Source organism: Oreochromis aureus, linkage group 10 (genome assembly GCF_013358895.1).
Source record: "Oreochromis aureus strain Israel breed Guangdong linkage group 10, ZZ_aureus, whole genome shotgun sequence".
Taxonomy (NCBI): Eukaryota; Metazoa; Chordata; class Actinopteri; order Cichliformes; family Cichlidae; genus Oreochromis; species Oreochromis aureus.
Genome location: NC_052951.1, coordinates 1910479 through 1931478, shown reverse-complemented (window position 1 = coordinate 1931478; position 21000 = coordinate 1910479). Strand labels below are relative to the sequence as shown.

The 21000-nt window shown below is 38.4% G+C and overlaps 1 protein-coding gene across 2 annotated transcripts in view; it reads right to left on the bottom strand.

The window, feature by feature from the left end:
* cltca (clathrin, heavy chain a (Hc)) overlaps positions 1-20166 on the bottom strand; it is a 32490-nt gene extending 12324 nt beyond the window's left edge. The window contains exons 1-11 of one of the 2 annotated variants that reach the window (XM_031748067.2): positions 19758-20166; positions 8301-8508; positions 7836-7838; positions 5042-5310; positions 4736-4897; positions 4541-4654; positions 3814-3987; positions 1596-1793; positions 1299-1499; positions 501-653; positions 209-331 (exon numbers count right to left, since the gene is read on the bottom strand). In XM_031748067.2, the coding sequence (XP_031603927.1) occupies positions 209-331; positions 501-653; positions 1299-1499; positions 1596-1793; positions 3814-3987; positions 4541-4654; positions 4736-4897; positions 5042-5310; positions 7836-7838; positions 8301-8508; positions 19758-19799 (1647 nt within the window). In that variant the 5' untranslated portion in view covers positions 19800-20166. The remainder of the gene's footprint in view (positions 1-208; positions 332-500; positions 654-1298; positions 1500-1595; positions 1794-3813; positions 3988-4540; positions 4655-4735; positions 4898-5041; positions 5311-7835; positions 7839-8300; positions 8509-19757) is intronic. The other variant, XM_031748068.2, reaches the window with a different exon arrangement.
* Positions 20167-21000: the final 834 nt, after the last annotated feature.

Here is a 21000-nt window from a genome sequence, read left to right as displayed (position 1 = left end):
TATAACTATAAACTAATTCTGCTTTTAAAAATTTTATTTGTTTAAATTCTAGGACATTTTCAAGCTGACTGGTTAATCACAGAGAAAGTGATAATTAAGTGACCTCAAGGTCACACAATTTCAAAATAAAATACTAACTCTGTTGAACTACTGTATCAAAAATAAAAACATGCTGCATCACTATATATCCGTTTTGCTTTCCACTGACCTGTGTAATGTCAGCCAGTGGCTCTTCATCTTGGACTAGCATCTGTGCAAACTGCAGGCCCTGTTCTGGATTGATCCGCATCACATTCCTGAGCAGAAAGATCCAGTCTGGTGTGTAGCCGACCTGGAACAAAGAAAAGAAAGAAAATGCTACAATAACCAATGAGCTCTCTCCAGAAAGGTTTATTACACTTAATGGTCAGAACCAATTTCATTAAACTAGATTAAAAAAATAAATAAAATCCAGAGCACAGATAATTAAAAGTAATGGCCAAATGCAATCTTAGACATACCTTTTTGGCGTACAGGACAATCTTAGGAAACTGACCAGTCTCTGCAAAGCACTGAATGACCTTGTTGGGAACGTTGGCCCTCAGGTACACACTGAGAGCCAAGGTAGGATCCACCGCCTTCACCAAGTCACCCAGTTCTTCCGAACACTCCAACTGGAATACACAAGAAGCATGAGACTTTTAAGAGAGACAATTATGGAAAAAAAAACAAAAAAAACAACATTTTTTTAATGCAAATAATAAATGTATGAAAATAAAAAAATCTTAAAAATACTGTTTCAGTAAAAGGACTAGATGTTACAATCCCTGACAATGCACCGCTTCAAATAAAGTCTTGAGGGATGGCTGCTACGAGGAAAGGCAGCCCAGAAACCTTACCAGCGGGACACATCGTTGTGCGCCTTCACAGGCTGTTTCAGTCTTTTATCACAAGCTGTGCTGCCATATTTTAGTTTCTTTTTACCTTCTTTGATTAGGTTTAGGGATTAGAGATCTGATCTAGATTATAGTATTAAAATTTTGATGGACTCTTAATGGACTTCTCTAAGACTGTTGGGATTGGTTCTCCACTGATATAGAAAATATAGTAAAAATTAAGTGGATGAAAATTAACTCAAATGGATAATTCACTTTCCATGGAGAATTTGTAGATTCAAAGTTTCTGAAGGGGACTTCCTAAATTCCTTGCATATCACATGATCCTGCTTGATCCAAGATAACAGGCAAGTTGTGTAAACATAACAGGCAGCTCAGGAAGAGCGACTTCCTGCGAGCTGCGCTTAGATGGATGTACAGTACCTTGTCTTCCTTCAGCCACTTTTCCAAAAGCTGCTTTCGCCCCTGCTGGAGGACAGGCCTGCAAAGCTCCAGGGACTCAAACTTATTGAGCTGACCCTGGTCTAACAGGATACCAAAGTACTGCAGCAAGGGGGAGGTCTGGCCTGGCTGAGTGGGAACACTCTGGAAACGACGGATGGTATCTGGGGTGCGCAGGATGCCCTGAGAGAAGCAATGTCAGCAGAATATGAGAAAAGCCATAAAGCAATGATAAGAGACAAAACGGGCAGTAAAAGACGATGAAAGTCACTAATGTACCTTTGGTGCATTAGCAGCAACCTTGGCGGCCTCGGAGTAGTTGCCAGCAGCAAACAGGTTGTTGAACTTGCGCGCAAACAGCTCTTCGGCTCCCGTGAGGTTGTTGCGGACAGCTAAGCGGAGAGCCAGATCTGGATTCTGCAGCACGTTGGTGATGTAGGGAATGATGTTTTCCTCTTCTACACAGACAGACAGAACCTGTGCCACAGGGAAATACATTTAAAGTCCAAGTCAATCTGTGAAGTTTATGTCAGACATGTGGAAGAGATTCACAGATTTGGTCAAATACAAAATGAAACATAGATTGCACTAACAGTCTTTTGTACTTGAACTCATCTTAGATAGATTATGACCACAGAGGTATGAGTCAATACACTTTTGTCAGGTAACCAAAGATAAATAAATCAGTAGTCAAGATGTTCAATTTAAGTATGTGCAATGAAATTAAACTCCGTCTAGCCCTGGGATACGGGTGCTGAATGCAAATGTTATTTTAGTGGCTCAGTGTAACACAGGGCTTGTGTGTGAAGTCTGGCTCAAGCAGGATTACTTACTATAATGTTACTGGACTAAATGGAAGTAGTTGAAAAAAATGTAAATACATTAAAATAAACAAAAAAGAAAGAAAAGGAGTTTAAAAAAAGGTTTCCTAGTGTACATCCTGTGTTCTGCTCAGTGCGCACTACATGTGTCCAGAGGAGAGTACGCTTGTAGAGGCTGATATTAAAGTCAGATAATTACTATCATGAGGGAGACCAGCCTGCACACTAACCCCAGGTTGGCCTAACATTTTCTTCCTAAATGCTAGGAAAAAAATACCAAGTATCAAGTGATAAACCTAGCTGAGACAGATCCACCAAGAGCAAACAGCAAAACTCATTTTAGGCAGACACTACTGCGGATCTACACTGAGATAGAGAGCACCAGGATGTGCCTCCCACTCTGCACCACACGCTGATGGGACATGGGCCCTTTTCCACCCGTACTCTGTCATTTAAATTCTCCATGTTACCTCCTCCACCCCTGTCGGGTTTCTGTGCAGCAGTTCAGTGCTACACCTATAATCGATGCATGTCACTGACAGGCCAGGATAGACCATATGTTCACCATGCACTCTCACTGAATTTTCATTCATGAGCTCAAAATCTTAGCACTGTATGATAATGTAATGTCACCGTTTTCCCACCTGAAATGTTTACCGGGTAATAATGATGTGTTGTTTTTCTACTCCCCAACATTTCCACAAAAATATGGTTATGTTGATTAACACCCCCCCAAAATGTACCACAACACAAACATTCAGGTAAACACTATGCTGCTAGTCTAGTTGAGACTAATTTTCCTTTCACCTGGTTACTTGATGAAGTATATAGCACTGGAGTAATTTATTACTCGGTATCCAATTACTAATTTTGCTGGTAACCAACCCAGTTAACCAGAATCAGTAAGTGGCGCAGACAGTGGCCTATTCTCTCTCAGATCACTGCCTGTGCGTACGTGTGCATGTGATGCACACACACACACACACACACACACACACACACACACACACACACACACACACACACACACACACACACACACACACACACACACACACACACACACACACACACACACACACACACACACACACACACACACACACACACACACACACACACACACACACACACACACACACACACACACACACACACACAATGCTCTGGCATACTGTGAGATCTGTCACAGTCTGAGATCAGCTTTCCTCTCTGTGCTCAATTATTCATGTGGTGTGTGGCCTGGCTGGATCATTATTCATCAGCTAGCTGTATCCAGTTCTCTTCTCTGGTTCTGCTTCAGAAAAGCAGTAAGACGCAACCCTCGCTGCTTTCTGTATGTGAAACACTACACCTAGGATTATTTATAATGACTCCTGGCAAAGTGAACCTGCCTGATGACAACAGACAAAGAGATGCTGCTGTCAACTGATGTCTGTTGTTGCCCAGCGTCATATTTGCTGGATATTACTATGAGTAGAGATGAAACAAGATTTAAACAGTAAAATTGAACTATAAATTAAGATATTATGATATATTGTACAGATTTTTAGGAAACTGAGTGGAATATATATGGTTTCATGGTCCGTTTTGACATTAACAAGACTGAGCAGCAACTCTAAGCATCACTTTAATTTCCATGAGCAGTTAGAATTAGCACATCATGACATTCTTACCTGCCCCTTCCTGTTGACCCCAATGATGCCTGAGGTGGCCTCATGTGGAGCAGTGACAAAGATGGTCTCTCCACTGATGCGGTTCATGTAGATGCAGGTCCCAGTCTCCAAGTCATAGAGATGGATGTAGCCATATTTGGTAATGAGGAAAACCACATTGTGCTTGGAGCTTATCTGTCAAAAACCAATTTAGTGATGTTACATACAGCTGTGCATTGCTACCTGAAACATCACCAAAACAGTACATAGTACCCTCATGGGGTACTCAAAATGTATTTCTGAGTTCAGTGAGAGGTCAGGGACGTCTACAGAAATCAAAGAGACTTGCTTTTGAAAGTGTGGATGTCATGTGTGTAATATACATGGATGACCAGCCATGATGGAAAATATGGGCCTACCAGCAAATAAGATGACATTTAGCAACCACAGTGGCTGATGTTTGTTGTATATCACTATTTGGTGGTCAAATGGTCTGGTGGTTACGCACCAGGAGACAACTGTTATTGCGATTTGCGCTCTATAAAGAAAGTTATTCTAACAGTGATTTCCTTGTCAGTAAAAGAGAAATTATGAACAATTAAAAAAAAAAAAAAAAAAGACATCACAACACATCAGCCAAACTGGTCTTTTAAAACACTGATAAACTACAGTTTTGCCAACCTAGTACTACCTTTCATGCTACTGATTTCAGTTTGTTAAAGCAAGCTGCTCAGTTACACAAACATACCTGCATGGCTACAGGGAAGTCATTCTGGGCTTCTGGAGGGAAGAAGACATCCACTGCTTTCTTAGGAAATGGCTGGTTACCAGTTGGTGGGGTTCCCACTTCAATGATGTGCAACTATGATGAGGACAAAACATTTGTAACAAAACCATACGAGAGGAATCCATTTTCACAATTATGTTTCTAAAAATCAGTCACCTTCCCTCCAGCCTGGCCTCTGACAGCAAAGCAGAACAGAGTTGACTCTTCTGCATTTCCTTCTATCTTAAACTGGGCGAAGCTGGCAGCATGGCCTTCAATGGGCTGAGAAACTTTTCTCTCAACAGAGTACAGCTGCATGGCTCCCACCACTCGATTTTGCTGAAACAAAAAAAACGAACGATAGATATAAACATGTATAAGGTAATTATGGATGCATATTCCTTATGACTGACATGTTTTGACCATAGATTACGAACTTTGGGTATGTTTTTCGTTAAACCAAACACAAGGAGAACAAACTACCTGAGCTGAGATGCCGATGAGCAGGAGCCACTTCTGCTTGGCATCAGTGCGGTAGTTGATGATCTGGCAGCCTGCCAGGCTAGAGTGCCGGTCAAAGACTTTCACAGGCTGTGAGTCACCCTCCATGCTCCAATGGTAGACGGCATTGTCAGTCACAAGTGCAACTGTGTTAAGAGAGATCCACTTCCAAAAGGTAACATCGTCGGTCATGGTGTGCGCCTTCATCTTGCTCTTCATCTCAATGTTAAAGATCTGAAGAGTTTTGGCAGCTACAAGGGGGAGAAACAGGGCAGGAACCAGGCCACAGGAGAATGTTATAGCTCATGATAAGAGCGAGTCTGTGCACACAGAGAGACGCACACAAAAACCTCCCATAGGAAAATAAGCACACCATTTTGTTTTTTAAAGAGACAAGAAATTTGAAATGTTGTTTTGATGGCACAGAGGTCATCAAGCAACAATCCCACAACTGATAAGACGAAAAATGTCAAACATGCTGCAGTTTGCAATTTTTGTCATATGAAGTGTAGTGAGAAAAAAGAAAAAGGAGAAAGTGAATTTAATTCCAGAATACAAAAGGTGCGAAAGGCTCAACGTGAACTTTAGGTGCATACAAATTCATATTATAAACCAAATGGTGCATCAATGTGGGAAGCCAATAAAGACACTTTTGCTTACTGCCACTGACTGCATGAAGAATTATCAAAATGAATACGATTAATGAGAAAGGTCATTTTCCACGTGTGACAAAATTAACAAAGGATTAGAGGTGCCGACTGTCACCGAATGGTTCGATACATGCCTACCTCTTTCTTAGTACAAGTCATTCTGGATTAGAGAACACAGACTAGTGAGTACGGTGTTTTAAATATTAAATAGTGTGCTAAAAAAAATAATAAATATTTGGAATGTTTCAAACATATTTGAAACAATTAGAAGAAAGTTCACTCACCTGCATTTTCTGTATTATTAGTTAGGGTTAATTTGAGAAGCTAAAGCTTTACTAAGAAGCAGTGTGACTTCTTCACTTTTTACGTCGTGTCAGAAAAGCGAAGACCAATGCATCAGCCAAACCGTGAAGATTATTTTGCCATTACTAAGCCAAAGTACAATAAGCAGATTGGTAAATGGACCACTTGCAGCAGTAGCAGCCAAATTTCAAAGAGCATGCAATATTTGAAATTCAATCATGATTAGCATCTGGCGGTGTGTGTGTACATGTGTGTTTTGTGGTCAACCTTCACAATAGGTTACATGGAGAAGTTAACGGTCAAACTGTGTCACAAGACGAGGTCGACTAAGCATCATCATTATAGGACTGAACAAGAAAGAGCTACACTGACCTTACACTGCAAAAATACAAGGCAACAGTTTGCATCTGCTGCTCTCTATATACTGTTGTGCTTCCTGTTCCTTTACATATATAGCTCCTGTTTGTTGTGATAATGTACTTTTTTTTTTTTAAGCATTTTTATGAGCTGCGTTAAAAAAACGGACACCATTTCCCTCAATAAACAAATCACCAATAACGTGTGTTTTTCCACACATGAATAGTGGACAATGTGGAGGGAATCATGTTGACACATTGTTCACAGGTGCAACATCACACATGCAACACAACAGGAGAAAATCTGAGTCATACATGTTATCCCTACTGGAAATTCACTTGATTTAGATGACACTATTGCCTGGACCTGAGTGAGCAAGAGGCAGGACCCAAAACACCCACATGCTCACTGTGCACTCACCAAACAAGTACCAGTTTCATGATATGGGCGCAGGCAGCTGTCTAAGCTCAGTGAGTGGGACACTCACATTCTTACAAGCAGCTCCATCAGGCATGAACCTGAACATAACCAGGGCTGCAGCATGTGTGTGAAATGACCAAGTTGCGACATAATATAACTGAGAACACAGGGACAAAAGCTTTGCCCCCCAAAAAAAAAACAAACAAACAAAATTGCTTTGCTCATAAAATCTTTAAAAAGGTGCATAAGTAAAAGCTCATGGGCTAAACACACGAGGATACTCAAGGTTTCTGAGCTCTTGGATAAGCTACCACAGTAAATTTTTCATCATTCTTAATAGCAATCACATATAAGTATAATTTTATCTTCTCCACTCCCTGACAAGCAAGCCTTACAGATTACTATTCAGTCTTCGTTTTGACCCAATTCAGTCCTCATTGGGCACTACACGTGACAGAGTAATGTCCCATTAGGACCATGTGAAGTAAAGTCAGTGCTGATGACAGGTGGCATTAGACTAGACAGATTACAAGACAAATTCCTGTGCTCGCTGGTCTTGTAACAAACTAATCTTTAGTTCTTATTACAGTGAACAATTAATAAAAATTATTAAGCATAGCTTTGAGACAAATGAAGAAAGTTAATTACAACATAACACAGATGGAAGAGGACGTGGATTTCAAACGGAAACCAAGAAATGCAAATTAAAATGAAATCATTTTACCCACAGTATTATCACACTTGCAACAGGTTCTAAATCACTTGTACATAAAACAAAAATGATGAAATGCCAGCAAGCTGTAAGACTGTGAAAGCTAAATCCTGTTTACAGAATATTGGCTGAGATGTGTAAAAGAATTTCAAGAATTCACTAAAACTTGGTTAAACATATGTGTAAAGAATACTTAAACCTAGCCCATTAGTGCTGAGGCTCTAAGAGCAAAAAGCCCTACAGTAGTCTCTATGCTTCAAATGGATATTCAGCTTATAATGTTGCTTTAAACAGGATTTTACTTCCACAATGAAGTAGTTAAATTTCAACTCACCGTCTGCAAACACATAAGAAAGCAGTAAAGGAAAAAAAAATAAGAGAAGACAAAAACAAAAACAACAAAAAAGTCAAAGCAATCATGGATGCTGGACAAAAAGAATAAAAAATATCCCATTCTGAGTATTTACAGGACAAATGTTTGGAGGAAGAAAAGAAACAAAACATACATGTTGGCCATTAAAAACTAGTCCACAATGGAAAACTAAAGTAGCTGGATGTGTATGGACATAAATAAATGAAAATAATTCATAATATTCTTAAAATTTTAAATGGATAACGTGTTGCTATATAGAAGAAAAACATGTCCCAATGAAATGCTGTAAGCCCCTTACAAGTGGTTAGTTAACGTTTGTGTTAAACCCTGACATTTAACACACAGGATTTAACACATTTTCCTCTCTCTGGTAATGCACTGCACTCAGAGACATGCAGCCTTTGAAATGTAAATAAACTGCCATACCTTTAAGTGCAATGACCTTGCTGGCTGGATTCATGATGGCGCTGTCAGCTGAGATGGGCCTGCGGATAGGTGTGTTGGGGTCGGCCAAGTCGATGATCACCACCTGAGTCTGCTCACCCACCTTCTCACGCACACAGATGAACTTATCAGACTCCATGGTTAGGGTGCTGAAGCCTATGTTGGCCGGATTGATCCCTAAGTTTTGGAGCTAAAAGAAACAAGGGGAAAAAAGCAGAACCATGTGAGCCTGAACAGAACTGGACAGCAAAAAGTTTGTTAGGTAAATATGAAGATCATCTAGGGAAATATGTCACTTTGTTGCTGTCACAATTTCAGCCTAAGCCTTTGACAAATCTATAGTCAAATTAATGCCAGGAGCTGACCAAACAACAGGGTCCACTAAGAATGTTTTGACTTTAAACTCAGCTACTGTGCACTACCACAGAGAGCGGATGAGCTTGCCATACTCGAGGTAGGCAGCAGTTCTTTGGACACATGTAGTTTTGTACTGGATGTAACAGTTATTGCCTGGCCTGGGTGGAGAGCTAATGCACAGCCAAGTTCTCAAAGTATGGGCCAAAGAGGAAACTGCAACATCATTACATAATACTCAAGTGTCTCTGTAGTCTGACTAACATTAACTATTCAAAGTCTGACTTCTCAGAAATTATTATGTTTCACAGGAGCTGGTTTGCAAACAAAATTTATACCAATATCAGTGCATGAAGATGATTCTGTCACTTCATATAGACAGCCACTGGTGCTTTTTTTTGTCCAAGTTTTACCTAAATTAACACCAATTTGAAACCCTGAGGGGAAACTCAAGTACATTAGAGCACGCCTTAGCTTTAGCTTCAATTAGTTGTAGGTGTTCCATAGAGCTGGGCGATAGAATGATAATGATATGTATTGCGAAATAAATTTTTCTATTGAGAAAAAGTTAACTATTGCGATAGGCCTCATCTCTCTTGTCCTCTTAAAAAAACAAAAAACAAACAAAAAAACAAAAACAAAAACCAAACAGCCAATCCAAATTAAGTAGCGCAGAGCCGAACCAATCACAGCCGCAGCGTCACGTCACATGACTTGTTACGTACAGCACAAGCGCCAAGGCGCACATGTGTATTTGTTTTTGCAGCCGTGCAGCCCGGGTAATGAAGGAAATGAGTTTGCCGACTAGAGAAAAATCAACCGAGAGCGTGAGCGAAGGTTACTGAAGAAAAAACAGATAATGGTTCCAATGCCGGAGAGATTGTCGAACGGAAGGGCCACAGAAGTTCCGTAGTGTGAAGGTATTTCGGCTATTTCAAGTCTGACAAAAAACAGAGTAGCGCGCACTGTAAATTGTGCCGAAAGCAAGTCTGGAAATACAATAAAGCGGTGCATGCTCAATCTCTGACTGAAAGCGCTGATTCGTCATTCGGCTTTTGTCAGACTAAAGTCACTGTTAAAACTGTTTGAAAAGCTAAGCTATACAACAAGGAGAGATTGAGAATTTCCTTTTAGTTCTCAGTTTATTTGATATTGACAAAAGTTAGTCAATTTTGTCTGTTCTTCTGTAAAACAAACTAAGATTTATTTTTAGAATTAATATTTTGTTTCTAAGTGGAATTGTCAATTTAGTGGTCTGTTTTGTTTGTTCTATTTTGAAACTTAAACGCTTTAGCGGCTGCCTTTTGTGTAGTTTGCAATATTTGCCTTTATCTGAAACTGAAGTCTCATGTTCCTTAAGTACATCTACCCTGTTGAACTTATTATGGGAAATAAATATTTTGATTAAAACAAGCTGCTAATTATTTCACATTTTACTTGTGAGCAACGGCACATTTAAATCTTACAAATATAGTTATTTGGCTTATATCGTGATATATATGTCGTTATCGCCTGAAATGGAAAAAAAAAAAAAAAAACATCATGATATGAAAAAAAAAACTTATATCGCCCAGCTCTAGTGTTCCATGAAAAAACAGAGACAGGACATGTGAAAAAATTAACCTGCATAAAAATAAAGCCTCAGGCTGTGTGTGAAACGATTTGCTGCACGTAACACCAGCAAGTTCTGCAGATCTGCTTACTGCCTAAGGCTGGAAACAGGGTATCCTGCCTGCCTTACACAAACCCTGACACAGCAGCGCTTGCTGAGGACAGTCAGAGGAGCAATGGGCAAAGCCAGCTCTGAGCCAGAGTATCAAGAACAAGCAGTTTTCATTGCTTAACTACAGGAATAATACTAAACATGAAAAATAAGAAAAAGGCAATTATCAACCACATCCAGCCAACACTGGTATAACGTAAATTTAAAGGAAATGAAACTACAAAAACCATCCCATGCGCCATGTTTTGCTGTTGCAACTTCCTCCAATTTTTGGCTGTCAATGAGTAATATACCACAGTTGTACAACTGCTGAATAATCACAACTATTTAGAACATGGTTTTGTGTTTAAACCCAAGACCGTTACCGTGTATATACATTTTTACTTATGGCCAAGTATTTGCATCTTTGATCAAACAATTGCTATATCATGCACAGCAATCATATACAAAAAATAAACATATATCCTATTGCAGTAATGTGAATAAAGCTGGTAAAGGTTGTATAACGCTTTGCTTTCAGGAAAAATGGCCTCAGAAATGTTACAGTGCTTTCTCATTTTGTTCAAAATAAATCCATGGGTGCAAATGACATAAAAATCTTTTGTGTCTTTTTAGTAGACAGCTGTGACTCCGCTTATAATAACGCTTAATAAATCTTAATCTGTGTGTTAAAGGCGCACAAACTATTACTGCCTGCTTAAATTAACCAGCCATAAAATTTAACACACCCACTTGTAGTGCTGTAACTTTTTATGTTGGAAGGGTTTTTTTTTTTTTTTTTTTTTTTTAAGCATACTGGATCACTCCCATCTTTGTTGGCAAACGTTCATTTTTAAGACTCTAGAGATAAAAATGCGACCCCCTTCTAAAAATTTTGCCTAGTTCAATTCTAATCAGCAAACACACTTCCAGTTCTGAAAGCTGCTCAACGAAAGAGACCTTTTATCAATGACAGGACACACCCTCTCCACAACCCTGCCCCAACCGCACTCAGTGTGTAACCTGGTTCCCTCTCAATGACAGTGCAAACAACTGTACAGAACAAGTCTTACTACAAGCTATGAGGAAAGAACTGAAAACTGATCTGAACAGTTTTTATTTTGAACAGTGGAGAGGTGACATCATACAGTAACGTCATTGCAGCGTCCATGCCTCTTATCGTTGCCATTGTTCAGTATGGAAGCCTTGTTTACTAGGGCAACATTTATTCAAACACCGGACAAAGGGAAACGGCCTATCTGGAGAATCCTTTTGAACCTGAACACATCAGCTTTCACTAATATCTAGCAACAGTTTGTTTCATGAAAACACAGCAAGAGATACTACATAGCTTAAATTAATTTAAATGGATGTTCAGCATAACCAAGAACTCACTATCCATTTATGGCAACATCCCATGCAGCTGCTGTGTAAATGAACTACTAGTTTGCTTTCAAATGAGTGCTCTTTAATTCAAACAGATGTATGTCTACATTTTAAAACACAAGAAGAACCTATTACACAATGTTTCCAAACAGGTTTATGCATTTCGCTTCCCTCTCATCTATTCTTGGATCAGCAGGAAGCCCTTTCATTCACATATGAAAAGCATTTCTAAAACAGGAAAGACCAGCATGGCCTTATCACAATGAATGCTACCCCTCTTGCATGGAATAAAGAAAAGCAAACACGGACTGATCGACCACACCACAGTTTGGTCTGGCAGACTGTTTTGCTATGGAAACCTTAGAGTAAAACACTACTGTGGGCTAACATTGCTGCAACATCACTGAGCAGGAATTTGGCTGAAAGCAGGTCAGCCCAAAGGAGCTACAAACAATGTGGAAAATCATTTAACCATTCAGTCTAGCACTGCTCTGCATAGCTGTTAACACATCAACCAACCAACTAGAGCCACACAATTATGTCCAAAGTGACGTTGTTCAATAGTAAAGTCATTATTATTCATTTGTTGATATAAAAAAAAAAAAAAAAAAATATATATATATATATATATATATATATATATGTTTTCACTGCACTCATGTAAACAGAACATTGCTTTGTATAAACCTTTGTACTGAAACTTAGCAAAATTAAATAACAGACGACTGATTTCACATTTACACTGTGCTCATTTTTACTGATATCCAAGTTGACAATTTGAACGATTCACGTAAGCAACATTGTTTTTCTTGGTCTTTACGCAGCAACTATACTGCAGACTATCGTGTGTTTTCGGGGTAAAGGTTAGTTAGATTAGTTCTGTTGCTCTGCAAAGAGACAGCACTCTTTGAATATGATATGCCAATATGATGACGGGCACATGCAGACATGTGGTCAGGCGCTGATTTAGTACAACTTTGATTTGCTTTTGCTGTGCATCCTATTAATGGAGCATGCATTTTTAATATTGTATGATCATGTTCTTTTAATTTTGATACACCAAAATCATAATCGAAATTAAAAATTGAATTGTGCTGCCCTCCACAGTTGATCAATGATAGGATAACAAAGGAAGAGCCTCCGAGAGACTTGCAAAAAGCAAGAGTGAAACCAAACAAATCACTTAACTGTATTTAGAAAGTGTTGACAAAGAGAATAAAGAATGCATACAACTACGAAGGGTAGGCAAAGTACCTGGTATAACACTTTTTAATGAAGAAGAAGAAAAAAAAAGAAAAAAAAAAAGGAAAAAAAAAACACATTTAAGAAGGATAATTACAGAATCGATCACCAAGAGAACGTAAATGCTGATGTAGTAGAGACTAGTTCAGCAAGCATTTGCAATGGCAGCAACAAAATGCCAGCAAGAGACATTGTGAATTATGATTACACTATTACCATCATTCATCTCTTTACAAACCATTAGCTCAAGCCAAGCCTTATTTTTTCCAATGACAGATTATAATGTTCTAGTTATTTTTTCCATGATCAATCATTTTGGCAATACTGACCAAAATTGCTATGCTATATAAGCTAAGGAAGATACCCGGCCATGTGCCCTGGAATCTTATCAGTGGCAGAAAGTGCCCGTCCACATGCTTTATTGACAATTTACTGCAGTTATACACCAATTAGTCAAGTTAGCATAATGATGCATTTCTCAACAGCACAAGGGACAAACATGACATTCAGAACAAAACGCCTAATAAAAAGCCCCCCCATTTGAAACTTTGATACAAAAAATAATGTCAAAGCAGATGTCCTTGTCATATTGCATTTTTATCTACTGGGGGGAAAAAAAAGCACATTAGCCAAGGTTTATAGACACTCATGACCTTGATTTATGTCATAAATGGACTGACTGCAATACCTTCAATGTGAGGTTGCAACAGGAACTGAGATCACAGTACAGGAAATTATCAGTTTTAATCACAGTGACAGCAACTGAACTTCAGAGAAGGAAGGACAGATAACTCAAGTCTAAGCAAATCATATCCTGGGAATGAGAACTACATAAAAATATAATTAAAACCCCATATGATGGTACTCATTCACTCAGTCCCTTGGGGAGGGAGAGGCCATTCTGGCCGAAAGTTGGAAACACTATATAACCTTAATAATGTTTCAATTTCTTTCATCCATTTTTGGTTATGCTCTCACTACTTTGCTTAACAAAAATATTTAACAGGCTTAAAAATATTTTGAAAATCTTTACATTTTTCTTTACCACGAGAAGCCCCAAACCCTGTTTGCAACCAATGTAATAATATAACAAGCATGTAGTGTTCCAAAATTGGTCAAATAAATTTTAAGCAACTCCTCTCTAAACGAATATATATCCCTAGTAAGAATGTAGTTTAATCAACTCCAAGAAAGTCCAGTCAAACACAGTACATTCCATTTAGTAAAGGCCCAACAACCAAGCACATGGCTGCTGCATAATCTTACAATGACAATAAATCCACAGAAAGATTTGAACTATTCTCCAACAACCTGTCAGTCCTGTCAGTAGATTTAACCTGTATGCTCTTCCCTTAAAGGAAAGCAGCATCTTGCTCAGCAGAAAATAAACTTTGCACATGTAAAGTTCAAGGCAGGGTAGGGAAGGATGTGCTATGTAATGTGCTGAGGCTAGCAGGACTTGTTTGCAATACTCCACAACAGGAAACCAGGGAGTCATTGTCTACCAGGACTGAAACAACAGGCCTGCCCAGTCCTGCCTTCTCTGCTATCATGGGCCACTGGAGGGGGACATGGGATCATGGGTGAGGCATAAAAAGTGCTGCCTTTACAATTACAGTATTAGAAAGAAAAAAAGATGGAAGGGGTTCTGAACATCATCTGTCTCCAGTTCAGGTCATTTCTTGCTGAGGCGGTTGTGAGACTACAGTTTCCTTCTTGTCCTAAATGAGAGCTTTATCTTACATTTAGAGGCTGCTGCAGAATGTCAAGTGTTCAGCAAATCTGTATCCTTGCCAGCTTGTCACGAGGTATCAGGTGGTCATTTACTAGCACAGGTCAAAGTGTGACATGCAAACCTTTGTAAAAAGCATGAAACAACCTGCCCCTCCTCAACAGGCAAACAGAAGGGATGTACAAGTATTTGCTTTGAACTAAATCAATTTGCTATTAAATACTATTGTGAGTGCATTTAACTATAGATACAAAGCATCAGGTTTTCAGGGAACTAAATCCTTTCTCAGACTACAAACACCTAATTTAAAGCTCACCACAACACTTATTTGAAAGATCACCACTAATAATCACATCCTCTTCTTTCCTGCACCCTGCGTAAATTTGCATATTTAACTCAAGGTCTTCCTATGTAGGGCAAAATTTCTCTAAATGAGTATTTTTTGTGAATATCAAACTTTATTTCAAAGGAAAAGAAGCTAGCACAACTGTAAAAGACCTCCAAGTCCAGTAATATAATGACACTCACTCTGAGCTATAATTAGTATTCTAATTAGACTAGTACAACTAAGAGAAACTTTTTGAAATTTTCATTATTATCCTGGGCCTGCTGTCATGCATTTGTTACTAATAAAGCCCAGTTGCAGAAATGTATACATTTTCTGTCATATTTTAATGCAGTGTTTAAGTCATCCCTCATCTTCATTCCCCGTATCTTCCACACAGAGGATACAACTTATTCATTTAATACTGATGTCAGAGTGATAGTCAGAATATACCAAAAGACAATAGAAAAAGCTTGAGTACAATTCAAAATCTTCACCAAGGGAGATAAATGAAGACATCTTTTGCAAATGTAACAAATTACTGTGTACATCAAGACAAAAAAAATCTGTGTACACCAAAAGTAGATAAAAGTAACATGCAATTATGGACTTATGCATGTGAAATATTGTATTTACTCAACACACAATCTATGGTTTTCCCTACATATCATCAGATTATCTTTGGGCACTGGATAGTCAAACCCTGCTTACTAAATGCAAAATGGAAGTCTTCGTCAACAGAGAATGAATACCATGTTGCCATTACGCAAACTGGAGCCATTTTTGAAGATTACACACTACACTCCCATGCTTACTTTGAGACTGGTTTCTGTCAGAACAATCACACCACTAAAACCTAAATTACAATTATCTCTTTTTCTGAATGGCAAACTGAATGTTATACCACGTGAGGGAAAGATGTGACACTGTCACTTATGCTCTCATGTCTGTTTGACTGGAGTCAACACTACACTATATAAATGGATGATATATAAAAATGCAAGATGTGCAAGTAGACCGGATGACACACAGATGGATAGTGTGAGGGAGACCAAGGGAGGGAGGAAACTGCAAAGACTGAGACGACCAAGATTAACATGTATTGCTAGCTCAGTGCCTCAGATCCAGTAAAATAAACATCCCACAGAGACAAAAACATGATTAATGCAACAATCCTATTTTGACATGTTTTACATCTATAAAAGTTCAGATTCAAAAGTATAGAACCAAATTTATGTGGTTTCAAATATAATTTTTAATTACTGATTAATTTAAAGCTTTTATTCATACTTTTGCCAATAAAACTATAATAATTGTTATTTACATTTATATTTTATCTTGGGACCAAGATGTCGCAACTGTTTGAGCAACGTTTCAAATTTCAAGGATACAATTTAGCATTGTGTCTAACAGATTACATGTTTGAAGGCAGAAGCAGCAAAATTCATCTGCTTTGCTGAAAAATGTATTACATTAAACGTTCAGTCATCGAAACAGATGTAGGATACCTTTCTGCTGATTAATTGATTAACCAGCATACCTTTAAACATCCAGTTTGTTTGTGACATTTATGTCAGTTTGGTCAGAAGTCTCTTACAGTAATCTTACTGTGAATATGGCATTGAAAACAATATCCCGGCGTACATCATGATGCAGAACTGTGTGAGTGATTAAAATTGGGTTTGACTCTGACTTAACAATAAAGCAAATCTTAAAGTCTGTCTGTATTTGAACCTGCTTGGTTGAGAATTCACATGTGAAAAACAAAAGCATAAACCATGACCTGACATCAGGACGGTCTCACCGTGGTCATATGAGTCTAAAGTATAAATAAAGCAGTAGAGCTAGATGTGAAGGAGTTATAATGGTCCATAACTAAGATATGCGTATTTGCACAAAGAATGTTTTATGATACATCCAATTTTTCAGCCTAAGACATTAAACAAACAAACAAAAAAAAGAGATACCTGTGGTAATTTCAAGTCTGTCTAACAGGCTCTGAATCCATTGTTAATCACAGCTAAGCACACAGTGGTGTAGACTCAGACAGTGCCTACACTGTGATTTACTACTAACGAGTACCTAAAAGGAATGCAACAATACAAGCTGAACACTGGTAGGCAGCTTTGTGGACTTAGATTAGCCTATTGGAAAATGAGATGTGATGATGATTCATATTATATGTAACATTAGAGAAGCTGAATTGTTTTTTTAACATTCTTGTACCATGGCACAATTTTTATTTTATGGATAAATAAAATATAAGTATAAATGGTTTTGGCACTGGCTAGTGATCACAATAGTACTAATTATAAAATATCACCATTGGGCCACAATTTTATATTGGATGGATTCCTGCCAACTAGCTTAAGAAATAAAACACGGCTAGCAGCACTATGTAAATATTTCTGCTCCACATGAACAAAGCAAAAATAACATTAACCATAAGGTGAAATGATAGGCTTTGCATCTAGGCACAGACAGTTAGCCATTTGATCAAATGAGCTCAGCCTCATCTGACGATTCAGTAATTGGACTAAGAAAGATATAAGATGTTTCTCACAGATAATCCAGGCTTAAACAAACAAATAAATGTGGTAACCATTAGCTGGTATACTGGTGTAATTAGAAAAAAAAAAAAAAAGATTACTTCATGAGTATAATTAAACGGACAGCTAAAGAGTTTGACCAAATCAAAAGTAAAAGAAATTCTTGCAGTGATTCTAACATGCATTTGTTCAGAAACTCCATATGCATCATGAATGAAACAGCATATGCAGGTCATGCATTAGTGATATGTGCTGAAGATCCCTTTGGTGTTTGTCACATAACATAACCTGATGTGTCTGCGAATTACAGTACAGGACATTAATTAAAAGCTATGGCATCATTGTTTAAAGATGGACCTAAGAACAAGCACAAAAAATACATTCACCTTGCAGCTGACTGTGAAATTTGTGAGTTCAATGAGTTAAATGTTCAACACATTTGAAAGAGAAAGATTTACTGTTAGGGGATGACAGCGCATGTATTGCTCTGTTTGCTTCTACAACCAAAAGGACTTAATAAGCAAGTCAAAAATCATTCAATAATAATTTCATTGTAACTGTAGGCACAAAAGGTCTTTGCATAGCTTTGTGAAGCCCAGCCTCCATACAACCCCATGTGATAGGCCTACATATTAACTCATCAATGTCTGTGACATGAATTAACTTCTTTATGAATTAAGAATGTAGTAAAAGGGAATGCTGTGCTGTACTGAAAATGTTAATCATCTGTGGTTTGACAGATTTAGCAGACACAAATTACAGTCTGACCAACCCATAGCATTTACCTGCTATGAGCAAGAACAGCAGTACCATACTACTACATTGCTAATCTCTTAAGACATGCAATTAGGATTAGAGTCTGAACAGCAAGAAAAAGTAACATCAGGAACCCGGTGTTCAAATATCCACTCAGCTAACCTGTGACTGAGCAAATGACTTAATGTAACAATAACCCCCAAAGCCAATGAACATAACGTCTGACCCCCTTTTTACAACTCAGTGCTACTGATCAAAGCTTAAATGTCTTTCTTGACACCAAATTATTAGTCTCATGTGACACCCAAAGTCTTTAGTCGCTGGATGACAAAGATAATTGTTTAATAAAGACAAAATACAGACTTGGGTGGATCACAGTTCCCATTTGAAGCTTGATTTAGACACGAAAAGTCTATGTTTTATTCATTACATCTTGAAATTCAGGAGCACTTTAGACTGACTCCATAGGCTTCCTGCTTCCCTCACCTGACCTGAAAGCAGTTTTATTGATATTATAGTAAAGGTGTGGCCATTTAAAGCATGAAGTAAGTACAATCCAGGTAATACGTGGGACTGCACAAAAAGGAAGAACTGACTAATAGTATAAAAATCTTTAATAGCAGCTCCGTTGCTATCAAGGTGTGCCTCGGAGATAAAAAAAGAAAGAGTACTGAATAGAAAAGGAGGCTCCGTGAATTCTTGAGCCACAGCTAACTTTGGCAAAGTCATTCAGCACGGGCGCTGGATTGCTATCTAACATACCACATGATCATTTGTACAACCAGCCAACGTGATATCCCCTTGAGGTCAGACAATCACTTTCAAATTAACACGACGGTACATATAATCAGGGCGCAGACAAATAAGGCGGGTGTAGAAGTTTTAATAATTTTTTGCGCCGTATGGTGATTTAAAGAAATCGATTCAGCGGTGTCGCAACAGGCGACAATAAGGATAACTATTTCATTTCTGAATCACACGATTACAAGGCACTGATAGTGACGATTAATACCAACGACAGCAATAGCCACTGCTAGAAAATGAACACTTTTGCTGTGAATGGGGCAAATACTTATGAGAAATGGTAAACACATATTTCCGTTCATCACTGCGACGTATTAGCATTATTTATATGCCGTATTTCTGTATTTCAGACTTAAAGTAGCGAACAAGGGTGGGTAAGCAAAGTGTTAGCAAGAATGCTTGATGCTACTAGCCAAGACAAACGTCATCCACCCTGTCAAGCTAGTTAGCGTAGCACCAAACGCTAACTTAGCTTGCTAGCAATCTCAAACTTGTGTTGAGAGTCTCTGAAGCGACAGTCAGTCTGGCAGTTATTGCGACCGAAAGATGAACTTTATCAAACAATTTAACCATTCATTGATCCACATACCTGCAGGTGCTCCTGAAAGCGAATAGGCAGGATCTGAGCCATGGCGGTTCCTCTCTCACTCTCCTCCGGTCTCTTCTAATGCTAACAAACTACGGCTGCTTCTCTCAGATCCTAGCCGGACAGCCAGGAAGTCTCTAGTCTAAAGTCCAATTGTAAGCGAATTCTACGCCTTGTTTAAAACGCGCTGTCGGTGTGACTGTACTTTATTTTTCTTTTATTCCTTCCCTTAACTGTTTACTTGCGGTCTTCCCCGGCTAACGACTGTCACTACACCGACTCCCTGGACCTGCAATGGCGGTGGAGGTTGGTCAGCAGAGAAAACATCCCGGAAATGGAAGTGCTCTCAATAAGGCGGATGGATACGTATTTAGACTTTTAAAAAGTGAACTGTGCTTAGTATGTTGCCGTTTGTTTAAAACATTTATAACATTTTAACTGTTGTTTAAAATATCAAAACAAGACACTGAACTTCAGCATAAAAATATATGAGAACAAACGTAAAAGTGGGACTACTTCTTTCTGTTCGCCCTTTGATTTTTGCCACATCATTCGTCTTTCTAAATTAACGTCATTCCTACGCGGTGTATAGTAGCTGTACACTTGTTCCTCTCAGCCAATCCGATCACTCGGTACTCAAACGAGTAATTCAACTTCATTCTAATTACGGGACAGCGCTGAATTACTTTGAATTACGCTTTAAATGCTCAGAGGAGATTATTTCCTTATGATAATATATATTTTCTTGATCCTTATCAAAAACTTACTGGTCAATACGCAGTATACACAGCATGGTTCACATTAAAGGACTACGTTTTCACTACAGTGCCAATTGATACACGCCATTGTGTTTGTGTTGTTTAATTTCAGCCTTGCGGGGTTTGGGGGGACCTGTCCCTGGTGAATGTTTGTGATCGGCCCTGCAACAATTTATCAAGAAAATGTCTTTAATTGTAAAAGTATACTTAACACTTCGACGCATTCCTCAGTAGTTTTACTGCTTTTTATTTATTTATTTATTTATTTATTTATTTATTTATTTATTAACTTTGTGTGTCCTAAATATGTGTAAGGCTGTGTCCCCTTGTGTTCTCCCTGAAATCTATACCTATGAATTCACATGACGACTAGAATCTATTTTCTATAATTTGGCAGTCAAAGGAATTATAATGTGTGAAATATTATGCTTAGAAAGTTTAATAGCAGAAATTGTCTGTTTTGTTCAGATGCATGCAAAATGTGTTGG